Source organism: Idiotropiscis lumnitzeri, chromosome 6 (assembly GCF_059441095.1).
Source record: "Idiotropiscis lumnitzeri isolate Australia: NSW breed Sydney's pygmy pipehorse chromosome 6, RoL_Ilum_1.0, whole genome shotgun sequence".
Lineage (NCBI taxonomy): Eukaryota > Metazoa > Chordata > Actinopteri > Syngnathiformes > Syngnathidae > Idiotropiscis > Idiotropiscis lumnitzeri.
Window position 1 is genome coordinate 17471947 of NC_142396.1, and position 13785 is coordinate 17485731.

Below are 13785 nucleotides of genomic sequence, written 5' to 3' on the forward strand. Positions count from 1 at the left end.
GACCGAGTCACCTGCCACTATATTGGTTACACCCGCAGACAAATGAGATCCAATCCAAGAGCACATGAGGTACTCGACCAACAAATATACAAATGAATAATGATCACCTTTTGAATGTCTTTGAGATATTTAGCGATTTCATAATTGCTTGCTTGTGTTAAATTTCATTATGATGGTTTTGGTTGAGGTGATGTAGTGTATCCCATTGTGTCACTGAAATTTAAGCAGTTAAGAAGGAAACTTGACACAACAGTGACACTGTTCAATTAATACCTCTCTGATAGTCTATCCATTTTTTATAACACTCGTCCTCATTGATGACGCAGGTGAGCTGGAGCCTATTTCAGCCGGCTTGGCTGAGTACCGAGAGGTGAGGTACAACCTGAAGCGGTTGCTTTTCAGTCACAATATACATATAGGTAATACTTAACACATGGTACTAACCTGAGGCTTAGCGACCTCAAATATGATTACTACATACTACTGCAATATCTGACCTTTACTTTATAAAATTTGAAGTCACGGCTCCTTGCCATCGTCCTGACCACAATCAAATCTGTAGTAGCGACACTATTAGTTCTTCAATCACTACTGTGCACTCTTGCAACTGCTTCCTTAGCTTTTTTCTTGGTTTGATTGATAATCTCACAAATGATTTCGATGCTGATCTGTTAAATGTACTCGACTATATGACGGCATTAAGACTTAAAACTCATGTGAATTTAATTGCAGATACACTTGCGAGGCCATTTTCAAGACGGACCTTTCATGAGAAGCTAGGTCGTCCAATACTCACGCAATATTCCGTAAGTGTGTTTCTGTTTTGTATTTCTCCAGCCGTAGTGTCATAAATGATTCCACGGCTTGGTCATGATGACCCAATTGAATGTCGCTGTACGGATTCTGCACCAAGTGGCCTGGACAAGATCTGGGGTGGACCACTTCCTTGGAGGCAGTACTATTGAGATGTTGACCATTTTGAGGAAGACCCACTTCTTCTAAGGCCATGTTGCACTTCATCTGATTTGAAAAGACCCTTACATTATTCTTATTGACATTGTATAGTATTATATCGTGTTAATTGTTGCCCAATCGCCATCAATTGCAGCCTGGTCATAGGAGAAGGCATCATCATTATTTGTTAACTGTGGGTGTGATTCAGGGCTATATAGATAAGTTTGACTTGACTTGAAAATGTGACCCCCGACTTCACTGTGCTACCTCTATTTAATAAATAATGAGCATTATTATCTTTGGAAAGTCACAGTTTTTGTATTGGATTAATAGTCGATTGCACATAGCTAATGTTTTCACTCCTCAATAGCATTCAAGCAAAAACAATACACTTATCACTATGGTCTGCGATCAAACTCAGACTGCATTTTGCATAGGTGACACTTGACAAGACAAATGAATTCTAAAGTAATGATAAAGATACAATATTTTATGCGTTTCTTCTTTTGTAATGAATTGCTTTCACAGACAAGTCATCACTCTAAAACTGGTATTTTCATATAAGTTGTTGAAAGTTGAGGTACTTGTACATTACGGTTCATTTCCACAGGTGTAAAACTGCATCATCACCAAAATGTGAAAGTGTTTATCACCGCAGAACTGCTCACTGGTATCCATTCTGGTAGTCTCCATTAGCAAAAAGTTCATCCTCCTCTTGCATGGTCACGCCTCTCTTCTTTTTCCAGCCGTGTTTCTGACCTGACGCATTATCCGTCGTTCCGTAACTCATTTTGGGAGCTGTCATGTTCTCGCTGTTGAGCTCAGATTCTTCTGCAAGCTCGTCCTCTTGGACGATGCCACATTTTTCCTCACTCGTACACTCGGGGTTGGCCCAGTCCTGCTGTTCTCCCGAGGCAAAGATTGCGTAGAAGATGACCCCTGTGTAGTGAACCATGGACGCGATAACAAAGACATTCTGCCACTCAAGACGGGTCTGTCGAAAGGGAGAAATGAGTAGAGTCAAGGAATATCGTAAAAGAAACACTGCGCTTTTAATGATGCGGCATAGTGATAAGAGGGGTGGTAAGAAATACATAATCAAACTCTCACAAGAAATACAGCTGCAGTGTGTGTCGACAAAAAGTGGCTTGCTTGTGTCATTTAATTAAGCAAGTTGAATGTGTGTTAACTTTGTTTGCGGCGATTTCAACTTGATACAAAATCAACACAATAACAAACTCAAAATCCTGAGAGTGCCCTGCAAACGCGTTTAATCCAGCCCGTGAGATGATTTTCTAATGTATAAACATGAGTATAGACACCATTAGATCTTCACAAGTAACACTGGCCTTTATAAACAATACACATAACTCAATTCTAACTTTGATGTCTGAAATATGTTAAATGAAACTTGTTGACTCTTAGTCTTTACAAGCAATGTTCAGATGAACAATGTAAGTTTTTACAAGGATTTGACGTGGATGTCACTATTTACACGCAACCTAAAGTCACGATTTGTTTGTGATAGGCTCCAGGACGGCAGCCGGATGGAATATATTGAATGAAAAGGGAGGGTTTTTTTTTTTAAACAATATATTTCCAGGTGACCCCTGGTATTCGTAGAAAATAGGGACCAGGCCGGCCTGCGCCAGTCTGGCCCCCTTTGGCAATAGAATATGTGGCAGCTGAGCTAAAATGAGTTTGACACCCTTTATCTGCACAATTGGTATGATGTCTTCAGATTTTATTCTTCCTGTCATGATCTGTGATTGTTGATTTTGATTTTTTAGTGTGTGTCTTCTGATTGTGTTCACCCTTGCTTGTCGCCTCACTCCCTAGTGTGAACCAATCAGCTCCCTCAAACGCTTTGTGTCTTGTCCAGGTGTTCCTCGTTGTCTCGTTACTATGTTTGTATTTAGTTCCCTGGTTGCTTTTACTTCTGATTGGTCCTGTCGCTGTCCGTGTCGTATTCATGTCTGTTTTCCATGCCATTCTAGTTTTCCTAAGTCAAGTCCTTGTTTTGTTGATCACTTTTGTATTTTTGGGATTTTCCCAGTGCCTTGTTTCCTTTTTTATTTATAATTAAACACCATTTAAATTACCCAATCCTCGCTTCCCTGCGTTTGGGTCCTCCACAACCTCTACCACAACTTGACATTCACAATGCTGGAATGAGCAACACCAGCTGATTTAGCAAAGACTAAAATTTTAACAGTGTAAATTAATGTCTCCAAGTGCCACCCATACACATTTGAACAAGGTACAAGGTTTGTAGAATTATAATGAATTGCCTCATTTAAAAAAAAAATGTTTTTTGTATTTTCCGAGTAATCTCGCTGACTGCATTTTTCTGTTCAGTCAACACTACTTTAAAATAAGTACACAGTAAATTACATATAGTATATATTAGAGGTTAAATTGATTAGCTGCCATTATTTACAACAACTACATTCAGCCTAATTTAATTTATTCTTGTACCGATCCGACAAAATATGTCTTTATGTGAATACGGTAAGTGGTGCTAAAATGGTTTCCGTATTGTCATGAAAAAATATCAATGACGTCATCGATTAGTCAACTTTGACACATTATAGTCAACCATAAAAAGTCATTCAACCCTTGCTATAAAAAAAAGTGTTGTACCTTGTGAATGGTCAGGGCTCCAACAATCAGAGGACACACCATTCCAGATAGAGTTCCCACACCATTGGAAATGCCCATAAGGATGCTGGCATAGCGAGGAGCAATGTCCAGATGATTGACATTAAAGCCTGCCAACAAAGTAAGCATGTGATTGAGTATTGTCAATGATGAATCTAAAAAATATTCAAATGCTAATTGGAAGTTTCTGCAGGTGCAATCGGGGGCTATACTAAATATGTTCAGTCACTATACTCAAAATGTTTAAGATGAACCTGCACTCTAACCTCCTCTAAACTTTTAAAATTAAAAGGTTATAGTTTATTTTAGTTTCACACTGAAATTTCAGATAAAAGCCCAACATCCCGAACATTTTGTGAGTCGTATATATTAGTCACGAGCAATAAAAACAACTGAGAACATAGCACACAGTGGTGTCCATCACTCCATCCATTATCTGTGCTGCTTCTATCCAACCTGCCATGCATGTTTTTGGAATGTGGGAGGAAACCAGAGTATCCAGAAAAAAACCACGCAGGCGCGGGAAACACATGCAAACGCCACACAGGAAGGCCAGAGTCAGAATTTAACCCTGCACCTCTGTAGTGTGAGGCCATCGTGTTAACCAGTCTTCCACCGTGCCCCCCCGCAGTGATGCCCTGACTTACAAATTTAATTCAATACATGCCCAAGCTCGTAACTTAAAACTACTCTGATCTCAAAATACTCCCCCATTAAAATGAATGGAAATTACATTTATCGGTTTCAGCTCCCCCCAAAAAACACACAAAAAATGTTTTTAATTAAGAAAAAGAGCACTGTATTGTTAAATAGAACACAGTAATGAAAAAATTATGGAAAGAAATAAACTGGTTTTAGTATCGTAAAGTCAAAAGTCTCTCTCTCTCTCTTTCCCTCTGTCTCTCTCCCCCCTCAGTTCCAGGGAAATCTGGTTTTCCTAAGAGCACAATCAATTCCACGTTTCACGTACTTGGGAGTGAGATTGAGGTCTAATCTACAAAAAAAAAATAATAAATCTGAGCTATGTGGCGAAACGCGGTTAGAAAGTGTTTACATTGAAGCACAATTCTTGTAAACCCATTTGTTAGTGAATTAAGGTCCCACTGAGAGGATCCACCTTAAATGGATCCATTTTGTTTCACTTCACTGGTGCTTGGTAGAGCCTGAAGCGCACTTGCAACTCGAGTTATTGCTCGCGAATCAAGCAGAAATATCGCCTGAGTGATGGCTCTCTCGAAAAACTCATAAGTTGAGGTACCACTACGGTACCTGAGATGGCAAATCCACTGAAGCCAACAGCAAGCACCAAGAAGGAGATGGCCACAGCACGGGTGTGTGAAAAGCCGACCACCAAAAGCAGAGTAGCCTCCATACCGAAGCCTGCAAAAAGACAAGGGATGAACTGTCATCATAGCACCTTCATTAACTGCATCAATCTTTTAAGCAACTTTCATATCTTAGGTGGCAAAATATGTGAATTGAAGATCTAACAAATGTGTATTGACAGTACTTTAAAAGAGTAAACATTTCTTGATGGTGAACGAGGACAATAATTGAAGATGAATCGGCCTCTAATTAATACCTCATCCTTTATAACAACTATAATGCAAGTGTAAAGTGAAAATAATGCTTCAGAGATGTTTTAATAGATGGGATTACAGTTTATGACTATAATTTATTGATGTGTGTTGATCTTGTGTCGACATGGCCCAGGTTGCGTATGGTTTCCCCAACCTACCTCCGCAGTTCATGAGCTTCCTCACATTTGTAGTGGTCATGATTTTGTTACTACGCAGGAAGTCCGCTAGCTGTCCTCCAATTGGAACAACAATAGTCATCACCATGTGCGGCACAGCAGACAGTATCCCCACCTGTTGGAGCGTCATACAGTCTCGGGATGTGAAAGATAAAACACCATTGTGCTAATTTTGGTCTTTGCCTGTCAAATAAGTGCATGAGGTCAACCTTGCTGATTGGGAACCCAAAGACCTCTTCAAAATATGCCGGCTGGCTGATGAGAAGCAAATAGAAGGTCCAGCTGCGGCAGAAGTTGGCCACAATGATGGCGTAGACCGGCATGGAAGTGAAAAAACGACGCCATGGTGTCTTGAATTTCTTATTGGATAACAAGCGAGAAAAGAAAAACTTCCGTTTGTAATGACGACATACTGTACGAAATTAGGATTGCGCAGATAGTTATTTATGTACCTGAGTTACACTCTGGTGGTGGATGGTTTCACCAATGGTGGACTCAATATATGTTCTTTCCTCATCCGTGATGGTTGGATGCACCGCAGGACTTCCATAGGCCAAAAGAAGCCACAGGACATACCACAGGATTCCAAAAACACCTTTTTGTCAATGGAACAAAAGAGTGACTACAACGAACTACGTGGCAAAGTCCTTTTAAAGTATTGATGAGAACTAGCCAGAATGATTAAATCGAGTTGAAACTGTGACTCACTCACTACCTGAGGAGCTTCATTATTATTCAGATGAAATAATGAGTCACAGCCTCCAGACAGGAAAGCGCTATTTTGCTTCAATAAATCATGAGATCATATCAAACACGAAGCCGAGTGGCTTTTTATTAAAACCGTTGGTTAGCGTTAATCGTTTTAATCGATCTAGAAAGCAATTCAGATAAGGTTTATTGTCCAACATATTCAAAGTACAACAAACGGTAAAGTATTTTATCTCTAATAGGCATCCTATAATGATTCCATATGTTTTTACAGGTACATATTTACTTGACTAATATCTTGTAATTAATGTAAAATCACCAAATATGAAATGTATTTTAAATCAAAGACTGTTCTAATAGCTTACTTTGATCCTTGAATATGATCTAAATGGAGTCATCTTTACAGGAATTTTTCTTAAAAACAATTCTCAAAACTTTTACAGAACATGTTGCACTGCAGTCCGGTGAAGTTTTTCTAAGTGGTGAAGCACAGAATCGTCTCGCCGAGTCATGACTAATTAGTTCTCACAGAATGGACTTTTAACTGTCATTAGCATGATACAATCTTTAAATAGACTCTGGTAAAATATTAGGTGCATTGAATAAATTAATCTCTCGATTGTTTTTTTCTCTCTAAAAATTGGTGATTCATTACTGATGAATCATCAGTAATGGTGAAATTTACATAAAATACTGGTAAGTGATTTATCGTTTATGCAAACTTACACCGTAATTGGTGATTTACTAGATAGTTCGGCTAAATTAATTTGTGAAATTGATTTCCAGTGTGAAAACTAAAGGATGACTTGCAAGTTGTGGATTCCAACGCTTCCACTCGCAGCTTATTTATGACTTATGTTGATTTCTTCATGCTCAGGGCAGCTCTAGACGCTTGTTTGCCTTTATTACTGCTTAACATATTTCAATTTTACATGCAAACCTCTTACCATAGATGTAAAAGACTGATGGCCATCCAACGTACTGAACCACCACACCAGCCAAAGGCATGGCAATCACGGCTCCTGCGTAGGATCCTGGAACAAGACGAGTCCATCATGTTACTTTGGCAGCAGAAGCAATATGATAGGAGCGCAACAAAAGTCTCGGTTATCTGAATAATAATACATTTCTGATTGTTACTGGCGCAATAGTGCCTATAAAGCAGTCCTTCTCAAATAGTGTGTCCGTGTGTGTGGGTGTGTGATACCATGGCGGGCTGCATTCATTTTCTATTCAGTTTCTCCTCATTAGGGTCATTGATGAATTTGAGCCTATTCCGGCTGACTTTACACGCCCTGAACTGGTCGCCAGCCAGTTGCAGGGCACATATACTGCAAAGAAACAACTATTCACACCCGTTGACCACCTGTTCTTATAGAATTCTAACATGTGGAAGTACCCTGAAGGAGGCTGTCCAGAAAAAGATTCCAGCTCACCTATGACCCTAGTGGGGACAATTGTAGTTCAGAGCGAAAATGGATGGATGGCTGTGTTTGTAATGTCAACTCACCACAGAAGGATGTTGTGGCCAGTCGACTGCGTTCAAGAGGTGGGGCCCATTTTGACCACATCCCATGGCATGCTGGATAGGTGACACCCTAGATGGGAAATGTGCCAGAAAAATGAAAGAATGTCCCTTGGTCACTTATAACTCCACGATTCTCATTCTTACCTCAACTAAGCCCTGCAGGATGCGAACAAACATGACGCAGCCGTAGTGCACCCTTGCTGCAGACGGGATAAACATATTCAGCAATGATGTCAAGAAAATTGCAGCTCCAAACACCCTGAAGACAAAAAAAAAAAGGCATTATATTGACTCACTTGCAGAATCGAAGATGAATAGCTAATTCCTTGAAACACCTTACCAACATTTATGTCTTGAAATGTTAATATAACTTCAATGTGAATATTAAAATAAAAATAGCAGAAAGATTTGTCGTGAAGAAATGTGCAGTGAGATTGCACGACTGTGTTGCAAATTGGCCAGTGTTACAAGTTGGAGGACAGTTAAAAACTGAATGTCTGTGTTATAGTAGTAATAAAAATGGGGTGTTGTCAAAATGGGGTGTCACCTGGGTTTGACCATGAATGGTACCTATTTGAACTTGAAACCACGATCTTACGTCATGATTGAAGCAGACTGGCAAAAGTCTAGACAAGTTTCTTCAGCATCATTTTCTCCTTCGCTTGCAATACAGAATCTAACTTCCCTAAGGAAGGTAAAATTCTCGCACGATGGATATGAAAATATTATTTGTATTATTCTTGACAAATAACTTTTACAACCATATTGGATTGTGGGCAATTTTTTTTTTTTTAAAGTTAATTAAATAAAAACCCACAGGTGCTCTCATGTGTTGCAGTTACAACATTTCCTATTAAAATATATTGATCAAGTTGCGAAAAAGAAAACAAAATTTTGGTGGCAGCCCACATCAATTATAGCGAACAAAAACACACCTGAAAGTCTGACTTTTTAGGACTTTTTTTTTTTAATCCCTCCATTTCTCATGTCTCATCTGAATATGCTTTTTGAAGCTTCACTCTCACTTGCACAGTTTTTCCCATGAGAGGAAAAACATGTATGGTTCATACAGTTTATCACTACTAGTTGAAGTTTACTGTAAATCTGACGTATAAAATAAAAAGAAATTAAACATTATGTAATCACTGATATGTTCAACCCAAACCATGTAATTTTGTCTTCTAAACCTAAAATATAACATTAAACATCATAGAAGAAGAAACTGAAATGTACATCAATTTTACGGTGATTATACAATAAACTTTGCAAGAACTATCTATTTGACACAAATGCAAACATTTCTCACAGGCTTTTATTCTCTCTGCTCCGTGAGAACAAACAATATCACACAACATAGTAGGGGACCTTCTCTGCCTCTTCTTTACTCTCCATTTTCATCTAGTAGCGCTTCAAGCAGCTTGGCACATTGCGGCACTCTGATGACAGCGAATAACTCTAAATTCTGACTTACAGTATTACCGTCAATTTGTGATTTGCAACTTAGAAAATCTTTGACTGATTTTGTTTTGTTTTTTAGGAGGGGGGGGGCTATCCGTTGTGTGGTAAGTTCCGTCATGGGCGCCGTCACGATTTTCAGCTCCCTGAGTTTTTCCCCTTCACAGAATTCCCCCTGCTCTCTAGGTTTCCAAAACAGGGTGTAAGTGACACTTGTAATATTCCAGTGGCTGGTGTTTCAAAAAGAAATCAGAGGCAGGATCTTTCATTATTAACTCTGCCAGTGGCGTGTCCTCTTTTCCTGTGAAGCTTTTATTACAGGGCTACTATCTGCTCAATCGGCACTGCTCAGAGCACGGAACAGGTTTAACCATTTAATAACAGCACCCTCAAGCAGTTTCTTGATGGCGTTTCGCTTGTTGTTTCATAGAATAAATTCATGTTTTTTATGCAATAAGGACAAGTATCGTAATGGGAATACCTGTGGCACAGTAACGTGAGAAACAGCAAGGTTTATTTTATGTGGAGTCAAATTCATTTTTCATGGGTATGCTAACACTTTACAAAGACTTCATACACTCAATAGAGTGACCTACTGCTTGCTAAATAGTGAGCCCACATCTACCGCAAGTGCTTCGACTTACTAGCTCACTAATTAATTCCACCAATATGCCACTCGCATGACATTCACAAACAAACCAAAATATCATATTTAAATGTCGTATCTTGCAAAATACTCTAAAGAATTGGTTTTCAAACCATGAGGCTAATTAATAAATAGTACATTATTTCAAATTGCCTGAGCAGAAATGCACAAATATTAATGATAATTCAGTTACTGGTTGGTCCGTAACATCTGTCGGAAAATCAAAAATGTTGATAATTGTTGCCTAACGAAAAAGCAGATGTATTCAAATGTCTTTAATTTAAGACAACGGTAATCTTTCTTCTTTCGTTGAGTATTCCACAAGCCTGACGTTATAGTTGACTGACTGAAATTCCAAGGATTTGGCAATTTTAAATTAAACAAGGTCTTTAAACGATTGATTGATTGATTATTGAAAATAATTACTGTCTAATTTGAAAATGCACCTTTAGTCAAAATACTGTGGATTTTTGTTTAAACCAACTAACTTGTGTTAACCATGCTGCCTGACAAAGTGAGCTTGTGGAGTTGTAGACATCAGATTTTCAATCAAAGATTTACGTGCTGTATGAACATGTTAATGAGCGCAGGAGGTAGTGACCAGGATTTTGCCCAAGCCTCGAGCAGACGGTCTGTTACTTTCTATTTGTGTCACCCATCGATTTGTTTGATCAACAATTAGTTGTTGATTCATCGATTATTCGTTGCACCTCAAGTGGTGACAACTAAATGGAAATGACAATGATAAAAAAATAACATAACATTTAGAATGTGTTTATGGAGCGTGGGGCCTCAGGGGAGGCTCCAGCCATTTGATGCGCTTCCACACTTTAGAAAACACTGATCTATAAACTATAAGGGTTGTAACAGTTTACTGTTGAAAATGTTTTAGTCATTAATAAGTATGTATTCATATGCATATATATATGTATATATAGTTTAGAAAATTTATACTACCATTAATGACTGATTTTTAATCTGTTGATCAAGCCTTTACAAGGGTGCCCTTAATGCAAAGCAACAGGTGTCATAAAACAGTAGTTACACAAAGCCAAGCAACTGAAGTCAATGAACAGACTTGACCTGTTGGCAGACAGCTTGTTTGAGATGAAACCACCAGGAATTTGAGTGACAATGTAGCCCCAGAAGAAGGAGCCATGGATCAGCCCAACTGTCTCTGGGTCCCAGTTGAACTCAGCTTTCTAAAAAGAAAAATAGACTTAGGAAGAATGTATAAGGGAAGCACAAAGCTTCTTCATCAGCTATCAACCTGGAAGTTCCCTAAATATATCACGAAAGAATGTCTACCTGGAGTACTTCAGTTCCATTCACATATACGGTGTTGTTGTTAACCATCTCCACGATTGCTACACCAAGGTTACAACGGATGCCAAAGGAGATGCAGAAGCCCAGACCACTGAGGATGGCGATGATGTAACGCTTGGGCAGACCGCCGCAACTACAGTCTAATAGCGGAGCTGGACGAGATGCGGATGCCACCGGACGCCCATCCTCTGTCAGTTCCATGTGTCCCTCCTCTTCAAAATTGCTGCCATCGATTTTCCTGCTCAGTAGACAGCAGAACAAATCAAAAGTGCTGTTACTAATGGGTATGTTATGCATACTGTATATATTTATGTCCATCCTCTTATGCACTATGTGTGTATCTGTGCAATCTAATGAGATCTGAGGCAAATTGACTAAAAATCTTGTCATATGAAACGCTAATGATGTTAACTTTGGTCACAGCGGTTTTAATTAAACGTGTTGTGTGACTGTCATTTGCGGCAATATAAAACGCAAACTGCATTTAATTCTACTTCCATATTTGCTGTTTTAGTTTGCTACCTCATGTTTTATAATGCAAAGGATAATAACTGTATTTTATTTAAATGTGTGCATCTCCGTGGATTTGGTGAGTGTATAAAACATTCCTCAAAATATGTTGAGAATGAATTGCAACATATTTTAGGGGGGTGCGTGTATGTATATGAGCTGTTGAAACAAGGGTTTATATATAACGATCATAATACTGCTTTAATAAACAGATTCCTCTCATTTTATTTGCACAACAGGATCCCACTTTTTTTTTACTTATTTTTGGGAGCAATATTCATTATGTTACAAATGCAGTGCAGTACAGAGACAACTACTTATATACTACAATAAACATCAAGATATTGGGGTCAATGTGTAAAAATTCTAAAATTGTAGCAATGTAATGTACAATGTCACTAGTAATACTAACACCAAAAATGATACCGATATCTAACATATATGCAACAAAAGCTGCACCACACGCACGCACACACACACACACCTCTGTGAATTATTTATCAGAAATGAGGTATGTATTACTGTTTTAAAATTTGCCCCACGATTAAATTACAGATGTTGCATGGCAAGCACACCAACCTAGTATTTTCTGTACAAATTGTATCGTCTGACAATATTTTGGGAGTAAGTTATCATTATGGCAGCAAACGTCACAGCACACTGAGTGAACAAGCAACATATTTTTTTAAATCATCACTCACAGCAGACAACTGCTGGGGAAAAAACTATCCTCTCACCTTTGCAGTTTGCCCAAAGAGTTGCCCACTGTAGTCTTCACTTCTTCTGTCCCAGGCTTTAGAATATGCCCCCCCAAAGCGCCCAAAGACATGTTGATGTCTTTACCTTCTTGATTTCAGAAAGTGTCTTGATACTTCTGCTCCTAAAAAAAATCCACTAGATGACCCCCATTCTTGGCAAGCTTGTGGCCCAAGAGGTTGTATCCACCTTTGAGTAGCGCTAAGGACAATGTGCCTGCAACCCAAGCACGCTGTCCAATGATTCGGTGCGCTTCAGAGAGGCAGAGGGAGGGGTTGATGCTGTTGGTGGATTCATTGATGCCAGTTTCATCTCTGAAAAAGTTCCATTTGAGAGGAGGACTCGTATAAAGTAGAGCGCATGTGAAAGCAGTTAATATAGTTTTAGTTAAGGTTGAGGTTATTTTAGCTGAGGAAATTTAACAAAATAACTAACATTTTAAAAAAGCATTTACTTTAATGAAATAAAAAAACGAAAATATATATTTAAAAAAACAACGAAAATTTAAACTACATTTTACGTTTATAAAACTAACTTTAATTATAGCAGGAATATCCTTAGTTTTCGTGTTTAGCAATTAATTTAATATCCAAACCTTAGGGGTAACTTTAAATGTATTTATTTCTATATTACTGCAAGGCTATAACAAAAAGTTGAACAGTCTTCTGGGAGTTGTAGTCCTCTTAATGTGTGGAGCACTGAATCGACGTCGTCAAGCAACAGCCAATAAAACAGCTACCAGGTGACGTTGTTGCTAGGAGACGAGTTTGCGTGTCTTTACGTGGAATGGCTAACCTGCTCTCACACAGGAAATGCAACGCTAGTTAAAAGGTGCTTTCCGTTTCATATATGAAAAAAAGTATGTAGAGTATTCCAAAAAAAAAAATAGGGTGAATGCATACATCTTTACAACTTCAGAAGGGGTATCATGCACTGCCCTTATTGTAATTCAAAGTCATTCAAAGTCCGTGGACTCAAACTGTACCCTGTTATCAAAATGTTTTTAAAATAATATTTTTGTTGAATTTTTACTATACATTTTTTACTGTAGACTATAGAACTTACCATGTTTTTTCTAATCATGCACAAAAGTAAGACATTTTTTTAAATGAAAACGAATACCAAATCTAAAAAATTTGTTTTAGAAAAAAATAATAAAACTGAACAAACCCATCTTAAAACAAATTAAAACTAACTAAATTTTAAAAAACAAAAGTCAAAATGAAATAAAAACTATAATTAATATTCCAAAATTATAATAACCCTGGGACATGGTGATACATTTGTTATGCAGCTAAACTGAATACACACCTTGTAAATACCTCTCCATGTCATATACTCCCGGAAAGGAGGAGCGGGTGTTCTTAAAACGGGCTCGTCATCTTTATCGCCGCCATCATCTTGGCTCCTGCTTCATCTCTGCAGGCTCATCTGAGCTCAGCCAGTCAGGTGAACAATGAACGATGCATGAGCTTGACAACTTCC

The 13785-nt window shown here is 38.4% G+C and overlaps 1 protein-coding gene across 1 annotated transcript; it reads right to left on the reverse strand.

Annotated features, from left to right (window-relative positions):
• Positions 1–1618: 1618 nt before the first annotated feature.
• Positions 1619–12373, reverse strand: slc17a8 (solute carrier family 17 member 8). The gene is made up of 12 exons (XM_088298009.1): positions 12282–12373; positions 11017–11272; positions 10792–10910; positions 7752–7866; positions 7590–7677; positions 7027–7113; positions 5824–5966; positions 5581–5730; positions 5354–5486; positions 4885–4995; positions 3598–3725; positions 1619–1948 (listed from the first exon to the last, which is right to left on the reverse strand). The coding sequence occupies exons 1-12, from the start codon at positions 12371–12373 to the stop codon at positions 1619–1621; spliced, it is 1752 nt and encodes a 583-aa protein (XP_088154135.1).
• Positions 12374–13785: the final 1412 nt, after the last annotated feature.